The sequence below is a fragment of the Agelaius tricolor genome, unplaced genomic scaffold, assembly GCF_023055355.1.
Source record: "Agelaius tricolor isolate 1412-34295 unplaced genomic scaffold, bAgeTri1.0.p SCAF_10, whole genome shotgun sequence".
In the NCBI taxonomy this organism is placed as follows: Eukaryota; Metazoa; Chordata; class Aves; order Passeriformes; family Icteridae; genus Agelaius; species Agelaius tricolor.
The window spans coordinates 21837942-21852730 of NW_027269270.1; the positions used below are offsets into that span (position 1 = coordinate 21837942).

At 38.2% G+C, this 14789-nt stretch overlaps 1 protein-coding gene across 2 annotated transcripts in view; it reads right to left on the reverse strand.

The window, feature by feature from the left end:
• Window positions 1–14789, reverse strand: part of XRCC5 (X-ray repair cross complementing 5) — a 49874-nt gene that overhangs the window by 34932 nt on the left and 153 nt on the right. For both annotated transcript variants that reach the window (XM_071435197.1, XM_071435196.1), the window contains exons 2-8: window positions 12636–12749; window positions 11900–12083; window positions 10171–10219; window positions 8493–8615; window positions 5664–5852; window positions 2602–2716; window positions 845–983 (exon numbers count right to left, since the gene is read on the reverse strand). In XM_071435197.1, the coding sequence (XP_071291298.1) occupies window positions 845–983; window positions 2602–2716; window positions 5664–5852; window positions 8493–8615; window positions 10171–10219; window positions 11900–12083; window positions 12636–12749 (913 nt within the window). The remainder of the gene's footprint in view (window positions 1–844; window positions 984–2601; window positions 2717–5663; window positions 5853–8492; window positions 8616–10170; window positions 10220–11899; window positions 12084–12635; window positions 12750–14789) is intronic.

Sequence of the window (14789 nt, forward strand, 5' to 3'; positions counted from 1 at the left end):
ATTTTCAATTTATGTTATTCATCTGACAGCACTCTCTATTCTGTTATCTGAATAGTTCTGCTCTTTATAGTTAATATACTTGCCCTACTTGTGTGGGATTGAAACAGAAAAGGAAAGGAAAAAAACAAGGAGCAAAATGTATCTATACAATCACAAAAAATGAAACAGATTTGCTTAACTCAATTTTTAAAAGTAAGTACACTATTTCCTGCTGTTTCTGGGGCCTGTAGTCTTCTAAGGAAATTAATCTGCTCAGAAAGAAGCTGCAGGTCATAAAGGGTATGTTGCGTACCACTACTTCAGATTGATCCTGTTATAGTACAGCAAAGCTGGTACTCTTGAACACTAAACCCTCCTTTGATGGCTTCATCTTTCCAAGTGCAGAAAAACTAGAGCAGTTGCTCATCTACAAAAAAGCAGCACTATGAAAGCATTCATGTTATCAGTACAAGTGAAGATCTAAAAATGGAGTAGTGGTAGCAGAACTACTCACTACAGAACTGAGATATGGCCTTCCACAGTGTGAAGTTCAGAAAGCTGTAGTGCCTTCTAAGCTCCATCTGTTGTTATTATTATTATTGTTGTTGTTAGTTCTATTATTCTTATTCCCATTGTCCTTATTATTCCTATTATTATTATTCCTACTACTGGCAAAGTAAGATTTTTTTCTAATTATGTGAAAACAAAGTCTCATGTAACAGTCTCTGCTCCACCAGCCTACAGGGCTCACATTCTAAGATCACAGCGAGGCTTCAAGGTATAAAACTAAGAGGCCCTTAGGTGACCTAAGAGTCCAAGACATTATCTTCCCCTTGTCTTCAGGGTGCACTTAAAGATGTCATACCTTGAATAGTGTCATCTTTCTGAACCTCTGTCTCATCATCATCATTCAAGCAGTAAACAGTTTCTTTTTGCACATCCTCTTTTCTGAGGGTTTTAGCATCCACAATTGCCCAAAGTTTTTTCACCCTCTCTTCTGTGACCTTGGTATCAGAATTCAAAGAAAAGGAATGTTTAACATTTCAGTGGGATCCAGAGTACTTACCAGAACACACAGAAAAATCCTTAGCCTGAGTGCTGCATTGTTTTGCCAGCAAAAAACTAATAAAGACCGTCAAATAATGCATCTCTGGCTGCTACCATGTGCTTTCAGCACTGCTTCATCTGTATGAGACCTAACACATGAACTGTAGCATATTGACAGCATACTTGTCCTGGTTTTTCATTAAACCTGTAGGTTAAGCCATTTGTGGAAGTCTGAGTCACAGTATGGCATGTAACTTGCTTGCTATGCAATTTACTACCTCCAAATGTATAAATACTTTTGACAAAGCATTAAGAAATATGTTAAAGATACAGTAAGACTCAATGTTCACTCAGTTTGCTTGGCCAAGTTTTCCATCAGACTTACTACACTGCAGGATAAAAATACCTTATATTACTGCAACTTCCCCAAAAGGCAAAAAGATCCCAGTTACATTATGGGACTTGGGAGGGAAAGAAGGAATGACTGAATGTTTCCCAACTACAGGGAAATAAAACTGCTTTCTTTTCTCTCTGTTTAAGTGAAATTGATGGTAGAGCTAGTACATGTGAAGAAAAATGTAGAGCTGAGCAGAAACCAGTAAAGGCAGAATAGAGCATGTATGACATACATACATACGTGCGTACATATATATGACCTCAGGCCAGTCACTCAGTTCACGTTGCTTATTCTCCCAAACTTACTTTATTTTGTGTGTAAACATCTTTGGGAGGGGACTCTTTCTGTCTATTTGCACCAGTCTGGCACAATAGCCTAATAAAAAAAAAATTTAGTAACTATAAATAGAAAGTTGATGCCTTTCAAGGCTAGTATACCCAGCTCTCAGACTTCAGATATATTTCATCTTCATAATATCAGGCTCAGTCTCATGTTGAAACAGCAAACCAATTAAACTCCATCTCACCAGATCCACCAATATTGCCACACTACACAGTTACCTATTAACTGTTCTATAACTAGAAATTTGCACATTTGCTGCCTTTAAACACACTTTTTCCTAGGACTGATTAAAGGAACCATATCAACTGTAAGAAACAGAGTAGGGCCAAGCTCTGCCAAACAGTACAAACAGGCTGAAAAAACAGACCTTTTATTCCAAGTCTGAAATAACAACAGATGTGATTTGAAACAATGGCTGGTAAAACATTTACACCCACCATTTTATGCACACATGTCCAAAATTCCTCTTGTGCCTAGGGCTTAGAAATATATATAAAGTCTCACATATCACTGATGCTGAATGTAAATCTTCAATCACAGCATTCTTAATCAGGGTCATCAACTCCAATACCACTAAGTGCCAGAGCAGACAACAATTACTCCTATTCCTGTACCTTATGCATTTTAGTTATTTAATGTGTATGGTGAAGTTAAAGTTGCTGTGGGAACCAGAATTTTAGATGTACTGGCTTCTAACCAAACAAAAATATCTATCGTAATTATCTGGATGTTGTTTTATCTTTATTTTCTCAGCTTTAAGAGAAAAAAAACCCAACATGTAGTGGCACCTAACTTGCTGCCAAATTGCACTAGCACATATGATTTTACACACTTACTGATTTGTAGGCCACAATCCTTATAGACAAATTAGGACCAATAGTGAGCTGGCAGGGCCAAGGCATAGGCTTCCTTTCCATTTTCTTAAACATTGAAAGGCGTTCCAGGCTCTCTCTAAATGAAGGAATCAGGAAAACAGCAATGAACTCTGGTGAACTGTAATAAAGTATTATAGACAATACACTCTCCTTAAGGAAATGCAGGGGTCCAAACTGTTCCAGCTTAGATTGCATAAAGCAAATAAGCTGGATCAATAATCTTACCACTACCCACTGTCAGAAAAGAGAATGACAAAAAGAAGTGGTACAGTAGATTATCCCCATCCTGAGCCTTTATGATGGTGTGACACTAGGGCTTAAAGGCACTGTGTTAGGTCTAGTGATAAAACCACACAATTGCTTCTTAAGCATTTTCCATTTTTCTGTGCTCATCCAATTAGGGCATGTAGCAAGCTGAACAACACAAATTACAAAAGGCTCTCTAAGTGGTAAAATGCTTTCTATAGGGAAGCTAAAGAAATAAAGAATCCAGTTTCAATTAACAGGATTTTGTTTATGTAGAAATTAACTTTTGACACTTTTTTAATACAGTACTAGTGAACTCATTAATTTAAGGGCATTCTGTCATAGTGAAAGAAGTTACTTCAACTATTTCTAGCCTAAACAGCAGATATACAAGTTAAAAAAACAAAAAAAAAAAAAAAACAAAAAAAAAAAGGAACTGTAATGAATTTATACTAAAGTGTTAACTTAATTGCACAACTTTTAGCAATGGAGTCCAAAATTAACAACTCACAGTAATTTATAATATATCATTGTGAATTCAAATAGGCTTGCCCCCCTAAATAGCTTTCAACTAATACAAACTGTATTGGTAATTTGGCTCTAAAACTCCAACATAGAAAAAGCTCTCAATTTTTTTTTTTTATTGCATGATAAAGCAAAGATAAAACAAAGCTGAACTACTCCTTTTCACATTATGATAAAACCTGGAATCCACCACTCTCTTGATTAAAGCACTTGTCTGGCAGAAATCAAGATCAACTCCTAAAATTATCAGTAGAGAATTCAACTTGGCATTCTACTTTTCAGGTTTCCTAGTATGAACAGGGTTGGTTTTTTTAAATTCTAAATGCACAATGAAAGGCAAAAACACACTGAGATTTTTATCTGAGATAAACACTGAATTTCCTTTTTAGTTTTGGGGGGTTTTTTTTCCCTTAGGGGAAAGGAAGATTTTTTTTTGCTAGCAATAAAGACATCAAAACAGAATTTTAAAAAAGAACATGGCACTACATCATTAGGAGTACTGCAAGACATACATTCAGGGATGAGCACAAAAATCAAATATGTAAGTGCCAAATGCCTAAAAATGTAATTTAAGCTTAATTTATTATCTCTATTCTTTAATTTCTTATATTTACAGAAGAAAAATGCTGCCAGTAATTAAAGATAACCCAGTCAATAAAACATTTCAGCTTATATTTTATGAACACAACCTTTCTTCTCTGTTCTGCAATCTCTTCCCTCAAAACCCAGAGGCAGCAGAAGTACCTCCTGTCTAAGAGGCCAAGTATCATAACAAAAAAATCACAACAAAACCTCCTCACTCACTTTCCTGGCATGGCTAATTTATTTTTACAAGAGTTGAAATATTTTTACCAGCAGGAATAATTAATCTAGGAAAATGGAGAGTGTTTCTGTGTTGGCCAATTATCATGACAGATTTGCAAAGCTGACTTCTTAAAGCTTGATAAGCAACTTAATTGTATCTAAAACCTCACATACTCTTAAACAACTTTTCCAACTAAAGCTTTAATCTACTAGCCAAATGCCTATTTATCCAGAGATTTTGGATTTCCCCTGAAAGTATGGCACAAAGACAGCTTGTAAAGTAGCAAGAGTCTGTGATAAAAAAAAGTATAAAGAGGCCAAGCCACATGGTAGGTTCATGCATATGGATTATCCTAAAGGATAAATGGGCCAGGAAAGATTCTGCTTTTCTGTGCAGTCTTTGAAGCAGTGACAAAGCCTGCTTTTTTCTAGAGCCTCAGACTGCTCTGTTGACTAGCACAGAACACAGACACAATGACACATGTCTCTTCAGTAATGCACAGTAATGCTCAAGGAGCAGCTTCTCTGGCTGCTGAGGTGCAAAGCTGACCAGCTGAGCTGGGGAAGGGAAGGAAATCCTACAAATAAACTGATGAATTACAGCGTACAAACCTACAGGGACGACTCTCATCTAAAAATTACCTTTGATAATGGCATTACAGCTGTGCTCGGCTAAGCTTCCTAAAAATCATATTGTCTAAAAGATCACTTTTCATAATTGTAGAACAGAACTACTGAGACACTAACATCAGACTATGAAAAGGCATGTAGGTGCATTTTGCCTGTTCCCCAACTAAGACAACATCTATGTAGAAAAGTCTTGGATGTATCATCAGCTACAGTTTCAGAGATACACAAACTTTTATTCTTTCACTGGGAAAACAAGAAGTGAAAAATCATTTTTCAACTCTTGTATTCCTAATGCAAGAAAAATGAAAAATAAAAAAGTATATTGTTTGTCACAGTGGCACAGTAGACTGTGATTAAAGAGCAGGATTCAAAAAACAACATTTACTCAAAGAATTCGTGGGAGTTTATCAAACTAGCGAGCTAAAAGTAGTCTGCAACCAAGGAACAAAGGCTAGCATTAAATGCAGATAAAAGCTGAACTATGAAGGCTGAACTATACCACAAATTCCATCTCTTCCTAAAATGTGTTTTTGAAATTACATTTACAGAAATGTTCCCACCAAAATCCTCCAACACTAAAGATGGAAGGAAACTGATTTTTTTTTAAATTTATATACAGATATAGAAAATTAATTTTCCCCTGAAATCTCTAAGCTCTTTTACTTATTCTAAAGCCACTGAATAAACTGTATGAAGGGGACTGAGGGTACAGTAAATCATAAAATTCAGTGACTTGAACTGATTAATTAACTTCATCTTTTGGAGAAGAAATCAGGAAGCATATCTATAGGACAATAACCAGGATTAGCCAAATTTACCTGAAAGTATAAATTTCTTCCAGCCCTCCTTCTTCATCCAAAGTATACATGAGCTTCCTCACCACATCAATACCTTGCTTTTGTTGTTCAGTTAAACCCTTTATTGGAAAAGAGCTTTTGTCCATATGAGCATGTACACTGGCACTTTTATCTCCACTTCCATCATCAACACTCACTGGGAATGGCAGACTAAGAACAAAAGAAGAGGCAGTTAGTTTGACTTTCTTATGAAAATACCCAAGCAAAACAAAACAAAATGTTCTTAGGATTGACAATTTCTATCTAGCTGCAGACAGATATATAAAGAGTTACAGAACTTGCAAAACAAATTAAGCAATATTTCAAGTCTACTTGGCATTGTTAACATCTTGACCAGAGCGATGCACCAGTTCTGGGTATTGTGCATCAATAAAGACATCCACATATAGGAATAGATTAAACAGTAAAGTCAATGCTGATTAGAAAGCAAGATCCATTAAAAAAGATTGAACAAAATAAAGCCCGTAGAGAAGAGAATTAGAGGGCAAGATAGCCTTAAATAGAAAAAGCTGTTGCAGAGAAGAAGGAAACAATCAGTTCTTTGTATTCTGCCTGCACACCTATCACAGCATGGAGTCAGGTCAGATAGTCAAAAACCTGATAAAGGCATTTCAAACCATAATCTCTAAAACCAACTGCCTGAGGAGAGAGAAGAGTCTCTATCACTGCAAATCTTTATCAGAAGGTTAGACAAACACTGCTCAGCAATGACAGACATCCACCTGACCCAGTCTAAAGCAGAGGATTGCTCCAGATGACTTGTTAAAGGCTGTTCCAGGCCTGTGACTCTGTATTGGCTCAAAATGCCAGCAAGCAGGACATTCTCTGCAGTGGAGCTATTAGGTATTTCTGGAACAAATGTTATTCTTTGAGATTTTAATAGCTTACAACACTGGGTGAATTTCTGACTGAAGATGACACATTTTTCTTGCACTTCACGATTCAGATTTTAAAATTTAGCCAGGGGTTATAGATAAAATGATTTTACTGTTCTTCAAAATATAGGAGAGTGTTAACTAAATATAACAAACACAGTAGAGAAAAATGCGTAAGAGCCTCAACTCTGTGCCCCAGAAAACACCTGCGGATTTTTCATCTGATCCAATTCTGAATGAACCACATGATACCTTTTACCACATTTCTACAAAGTGAAGTAACTTTAGCGTTGTATTATGTTTTTTAAAAAGCAGCCTACACATCTCTACCATACTTACACCTCATTAGTCTCACTAAACTTATCCATGAAGCAACAGATAATAAACAGAGTTAACGTTATGCACAACAGTGTCACATAGAGCCAAATTAAAGATCAAGCTTCAGCAAAGTGTTTGGTACCTTTTTAGGAAGCAGATTCCACTGACAAAATATAGAAACTGTATTTTTAAGGTGATATGGCAATATCAAAAAGCTGATAGGTAAAGTTAGGCTACATTCACTATACAATACCCAGAGACTACTGTGATGAGAAGTATGTAATACCCAACACTACACAGTGCTCAGCATGTGCTTGGCACCTGGAAGCAGGGAGGAAAATCAACTCTCTGCTGCAAGTTACAACCTAGTCTATGATCAGGACATAAGAGATGCAAGCATAGTTTATAATAAAAGGTTTAGCAAGACTTTTTTTTAAACAAGCGTTTTACATTTGTGCAAGTAAAAATCAAATAATCCTTTGCTCCTGTGGGTGGGAGACAGGGTGCAAACCTGCAGCCAATGCTGTAACAGCAACATTTCATTTCTGCTTCATAGACAAGAGAGAAGCAGTTGAATACCAGGGCTCCAAAAGATGTACTCTGACTGGCAGAGGTACTCAGATTCATGGTGATGCACCTCTACTGCCTCCAGTGCCAACAACAGCTCAAGTAAGCCAGGAGGGGCATGTCACACTGGAAGCAGAACTGCTTTTTCTGTGTAGACAGAACCTGATATTTTTGTATCCAGCCTCTCCTAATCAAAGGCAAAGATTTTTTTGTGGAGGATCAGACCATGACTTTCAGTCACATTTCCCTACCTAAGCCCTCTTTTCTTCCAGATGGGTTGGAAAATGGCTTAAATTAATTCATTATTAAGTTCACAACATTGTTCCTTACAGAATGCTGGATCTAGGTAAAAGTACATGGTCAGAAGTAAAACTAGGGCTTTAACTTTCTCCTGTGAAAGTATTTATTATCAACAGCCACATAAAGCTTTGCTTTTAAATAAACTCCTCTAGAAGGCTAACAACTTCCAGTTGCCATCACATACAGACCTTAACACCACTATTGATTATCTGGATCAATGCCTGTATCTACAGCATGACAATCAAGGGATTCCTGTTCTAACACATAAGACATTGCTTCCATCTTCCAAGCCCATCATTGTGAATACAACCCTTCTCTTCAGACCTGCTCCTCTATTAACACCAGAATCAAGCTATTAATATCTGCAACACTCTCTCATTATTTCTTCCCAGTAATGTCATCACCTAAAAGGATCTAGGCCGTTGCTGTGACAAAATCACTGTTTCTGAGGCTATTTTGGCTTATTGTTTCTTAATTCTAATTCTCTGCTTATATTTTTCTTTTGTCTCCCATTTTACACTTTGGCTCTAAGCTATAAGCTTTAGGGGAGAAGAAGCCATCACCTTAACATTTATTTGCACATTATTTAACCAAGGGGACTTGGCTCGTAAGTGGAATTCAAAGTACGTATAATTGATAGAAGTACTTTCTATTTCAAGATAATAATTAAGAAAGAATAATTTCCCTTTAAAAAAATGGCATAGTACATAGCAGCCATCTTCATACTTACAAAAACTGAAGCGAAGTTTCTGTTTTCTTTAAGTTAGCAATGATAATTTCCAGCTGATCCTCACTGACAGGACTGCTAAGGTCTGTAAACAATTCAATGTGTCTCTTCTCATATTTCTTTCCTCTTAAAATAGAGAAAAACATTTACAGATATTGAAAATATTATAAGGCCATTTTAAAATAATTTCCTTACAAAATAGTAACAAAAGTAATATATTTGTAATTACTTTTACCAAAGAAATTTACTTGTAAAATGAAATAAAGCAAATAAACCTATTTGGTAGAAGTTGTTCTATCATAGGTTATATTGTTCATCCTAAGTGTTTACATGAGTCCCCTTTCTCCCTCCTACCTTAAAATTGAGGATTTTAGCCCTGTGACTGTATAAATCACTAACTACACCAAAATGAATGGAAGTCTGCCAATTTTCATCAATGTGGATAAAATGCTAATAAAATACGTTAGGCTGTTTATGGATTAGATTGATTATTTCCTTTGCAGCTGTAAGTCTGTTCTTGTGAAAATGCTTTTAAATTACTGTTGCTGGTGGGGGTTCCATTTTAGTAATCTAATTCAGTAGATTCATTGGAGAAGATGGACTTTCAAGACTACTTAATATACTAAGAAGTGGTAACAGTACAGATCAGGAAGGTTGAATGACAGAACAAATATCAGTTGAACAACGACAGAACAAAATTCAGTTGAAGTGGCTGAATTCAGTTTTGATCTGGATAATCAAATACAAGAGTGATTTTCTTGAATTTTTACCCTATAGTATTTTCTCAAATGAAGGCAAACTCCATATCAAAGGGGTTGGTGTATACAAGCTACAACAAAACCCAGTGTTCCATAGCTATTCAAGACTATAATGGCATAAATACAGTAATTTCCATTCACAACAGTTTTAATCACTAAATGGATACAGCCTTCCACACTGATTACACTTTATTCATGAAAATATAAATTGCATCACCAAGTCCAGTCTTCTGCACTCACAGTTAGATCATATAACCTTTATAGAAACATGATCAAACCCTGGTTTGAGAGGAAGTGCAGTTACCTTCCTTTCCCTGAACCATTACTTCACAGAGTGTTAGAAACACCTTGCCAGCCTCAGTGCACTCACTGGTAACTTTCTAACACTGATGTCAACATTTTTTCTCAGCTTAGAGTGTTTTTTCCTATTGCACCTTTATTTCCACAGCCTGCATATTTACAAACAGCCACTTCATCTCCAACAGTCTTTAAATTTCTAGGCTGAACAAATTCACCTTTCTAGTTTTGTTTTCCTTTTTTCTTTCTAAAATGTGCCATCACATTTCAATTCAGTAGCCCTTTCCTAAGCATTTCAACATCCAGATTAGCAGTTTCTGAAAGCAGAACACAAGGAATGTGACAGAAAGGGAAGGCTTTGTGCCTTCTATAATGGTAGCAATGCTCTCATGGCTCTACTACAGAGTTGCCAGTTGCCTCAGAAAGCTCTCCAATTGTCTGGACAAGTCAGATGTCTCATGAGGATTGTTTAGAGGCAAACTTCTGTGGTGTGCTGTTTAATGTTTGCTTTTTTTTTTTTCCCAGAAAGCACTTCCCATGTTTATACATACAGTAAACATAAGAGTGACAAGAAAACATCAGTGCAAAGTCAGACTTTTGTATAAGCTCTCAGGTTACATACTCACATTGTTTGTTTCTGAAGCAAGTCCATACACACAATAATAGCATCTAGAACTAGGCAAAATTAAGAAAAATCTCAGAATTTGAATCAAGTAACAAATGTTGTTTTTCGTAGAAAACAATTTTACATTTTCACTCCCTCTCAAACACTGACAAACATGCATTTTAGTTAAGAAATACTCTTTTTGAGATAAAAACTTTTCAAATAACTGATGTGCAAGAGGCTCCTACATAACTTGTGTGTATTGTGATCTTGTCTCTGCCCCACCTACCCAATGGAACACTAAAAAGACTACTTCAGATCCCAAAATCTCAACTGCCAATGAGAGGCTCAAGTCCATGAAGAGGCAATCTAACTTTTAGAATGTTACTCTGAATCCACCAACAAAATTTCAACATATATAATTTTCTCACAGACGTTTTTCTTTGAACCACCTGCATCTGACAATCTCTTCAGAAAGCACTTCATCACGATGTCCACTGGGAATGTGTGAGCCAGCTGAGTGGCTGCACACTTCTGAAACAGCTCTGACTGCCTGGACAGAGCTCACAGCAATCATTTTATGGCCAGAGAGAGACAACACAGGAGACTGAACTGAATGTAAATGAAACACATGAAGGAACGCTATAGAGATTACCCTTTAAAACTCTTCACCTTACATGTAACTAAGAGCAGAACACAGTCAAACATGAATGGCATTCAAACCAGGGAGTAACATTTGGCGATGTTCAAAATACTTTATAAATAAATCAGTCTGATAAACCTCTAATCTGCTTTCTCTGGGGTAGAGGTAGTTTTCTTCACAGGAGCTGACATGGGGCTGTGTCTTGAAATTGTGCTGGAAACAGTGATGATAATATAGGGATATTGTAGTTGTTGGTGAGCAGTGCTTGCAAAGAGCCAAGGCCTTTTCTGGTTCTTGTACCACCCTGCCAGTGAGGAAGCTGGGGGGACACAAGAAGTTGAGAGGAGACACAGCAGGGAGAGCTGGTCTCAACTGACCAATGGGATATCCCACACCTGGCATCACACTCAACATGTAAAGCTGGCAGGAAGAAGGAGGAAAGGGGGATATTCAGAGTTTGAGTGTTGGTCTTCCCAGGTAACTGTTAAGTCTGATGGAGCCCTGCTCTCCTGGAGATGACTGAACACCTACCTGCCCTGGGGAAGCAGTGAATAATTCCTTGTTTTGCTCTGCTTGTGTGCACAGCTTTTAACTTCCCTATTAACTTGTCTTTATCTCAACCCACGAGTTTTCTCCCTTTTACCCTTTCAGTTCTCTCCCCATCCAACTGGTGGAGGAATGAGCAAGTAGCTGCGTGCGGCTGAGCTGCCAGCTGGGCTGAAACCACGACAGTCTGGTTTCTGGAACTTCTGCTGACTTACTTCATAAACAACATTTTTACTAAAAAGCATAAACCAAGTTCTGTAATGCTATTTTAAAAATACATGCCTTATTTGAAGCCTAAAATTATATTACTATCTTTTTTCTCTCTAATTAACAGAACACTTCATAAAAGCAATGATTCCTTTTAAGGCCAAGGCTACATCTGTTAGCCTAAAAGAACGTCAAAAAGCAGCTAAGTCTGCTTTTGGACAAACTTACAACCACAAATTAGCTCAACTCTGATAGTAGTTAAAACTTGGGAGGCTGAGCCCAATTTCACAACACTGACTTCCTGTCTCCTACGTAACTGAATCAGTTCAAGAAGTGCTCTTCAGCAAAAGGATACAGTCTGCTTGTGCAGAGCCTGCTTTAATCAAATTTTGAATGTCTTCCAGCAGATCAAAATCTGGCAGCATTAGTGATCTATGTACAGTAATGTTTTGGTATTGATCCTCACTGGCAAGGCCATTTCTAGTGCCATTAGTGCCAAACAGAACTACAGCGACTTCATCTTTACTCTCAGCAAAAACCTGTAGATACAGAGAACACAAAACAGGTATAAAAACACACGTAGATTCATACATAACTATGTTAGGCAGATTACAGCTAACTGAACTAATTTTGAAACATCAATTATAATGGATTTACTGGTTTTTACTTATACTTTACTTATAATTTTTACTTATTTACTATCCTCTCAAAACGTAAACTTACAGTGAGATCACAAAGTTAGATATAATTAAACTAACAAATTTACAAGAGGCTATCTGGGATAAAACAAGTAAAATTGGTTGATTCAGTCCTCAAAATGGGTCTTCTGTGTGGCAATTAATAAGTGTTGAAATATTTTTGAGAAAGAGAAAAGCAATTCTTTTCCCTAAACGCTTCTACTGCCCTGAAGAAAAAATGGTGACCAACCCAACTATCACATCTCATGCACAAAAAATACAGCTGAAACAAAGAGCCCTGTCACTCCTGCATAAACAGAAACTAATTCTCACTCATTCCTCATTTATTTCAATTATTAGTAAATGAGGAAAATGTTTCACAGATGTTTTTAACACTTATGAAGTCACACACACCTGTCTCCGCACGAACTTTGTCATAATCTTCTTGGCTTGGTCAAGTGAAGACTCTTCACCAGGGGAAGAACTGCTCATTGTAAGGCCTACATCCAGGCACAGCACTACTGCCACCTGGAAAGGAGGAGTGAGAATAAAAAATAAAATACAAGCATAATTACTTACAAGGGTACATACAAAACCCAAAAATCAAACTACATCACAAGTGGTTTCTTTTACACTAACTGTTAATAAGAGACAATGGTGGAAGACAGAACTGGCATAACTGCATTGAAAAGAAAATAATTTCATCCTGTACCGTGTTCCAGACATTTCAGTGGAAAACACAAAAAAATCCTATGTTACACAATAACCTGTAAAGGGCATGTAATTTCTGTACAATCTCATTAATGTATTAGGGATCTAAGGGCTTTTCTGTGCCAGGAAATTAAACAGATATTTTAGTTGACAATTGCAAGGATGAATTCCAATTTCAACTTAGGGGCTTAAATCCCTCACATTAGTCTAGTTTTTGCATTTCTGATCACCTCTTTAGCTGATCTATACAAAACACTGCCCAAGTCTGCCCATGAATTGATTTATACATTAGAAATAAATAAAACTGTTTCTTGCAATTTCTCATTTGACTCTTAAGTTCCTCTAAAGTTCTTTCACAGACTCCCCTTATCTTGATTAATCATCCACATGAATGTAGTTGCAAGAGGAATTCAGCAAAATGAGGCCCTGCATTTCCAAGGCCAGCTCAAATTTATTCTCATGGATTAAACCAAAGTTCCCTAAATATACATGAAAACCTTGATGGGCTGCCAGTGGATTAAATTACACTGCCTGAAAAAAATTGTTTGCCTGAACACAGGAAAGTCAGGTATTACCTAGGCTGGAGCCAGCTGACTAATTTTAAAATACAAAATATAGCCAATTCCAGAAGAAATTAAGCTGACAAAAGGATGTGGGCAATAATCCTAAATCTGTCAAGGGACACAAGCAAAATGGATGAACAGCAAGATAAGGCACTGGTCTAAGCCCTGCAAGCCCAGCCTTGCAAGCAACTACAAGTTCCTGCTGAGCAGCAGAGCTCCACAAGCTCTGTCCAGCAGGTTACTTACACCCAGTCTCAGCACTCCACTCCTCACCCTGCCTTCACCAGGCTTGCCTGGGAGCTGGGAATAAGTGCCTGAGCCAGCCAGGTCTGAAGAAGCTCAGAGTGGAGCAGAGGCAGTTCCAGAGGCTGCACAGTGTTCTCACAAGAGCCCTGTCAGTGCCCACCTCCAGCCTGGGGAATTACTGAATCTACGCACGGCAGCAGCTGCAGACCCTCCTTGGCTTGGTGCTGTGCTCCCTAAAAACGCTTCATAGACGGCAGGATGACAGCAGAGAAGCCACAGAAGTGCAGGAGTGCAGAGCTGCTGTTTGCTTACAAAACACACCATCAAGTGTCAAGTGCCAACATGCTCTTCTGGAAGGCAGCAAACCCAGGCTGGGTGCCCGTTCAGGTATGTGGAATCTTCCTTCAGGAAGAGGACAGCTCTTGTGGTAAAACCCTCCTTTATGTCTCTCTTCAGCTGTTATTAACCTGTTATTACCCCCTGGCCACGCCACCTGAGCACGCAGAGCTGCTGCTGGCAATGCAGGCTCCTGAGCGACACTCGCCCGGAGCTCCGCACGTGTGACCGCAGGACAGCCCTGTCACACCTGAGCTACACCAACCCGCCCTGCTCAGTGCTGATAAGGGCGATGTGAAACAAGCCTGCCTTTATCTCTGATCTCTCGGTGCTGAAGCACTATAATAAAGCAAAGACAGAGATGGCTACAACAGCACAGATAAAGCTGCGTTTAACAGATACTAAACTGCTCCGTAACACAAGAGACCTGAACACAGCTTTCACCAATAAGTTCCCCTAAACGCACCACACATACAAACTGCATTTTCAACAGAGCAAAACCAGTTCTAGCATTACTCCAGCAAGAGTAATGCCAGTCACTGCTGCGCAAGCAGAAACACTGATTCCATGTCAGCTTTGCACCGGCAGCGGCTCGGCGGCCAGCACAGGAAGAGTTACGCTGTGCCAGGAATGGGTGCCCGTGGGTGCCCGGAGCCAGGGATGGGTGCATGTAGGTGCCAGGAGCCAGGGATGGGTGCCCGTAGGTGCCCGG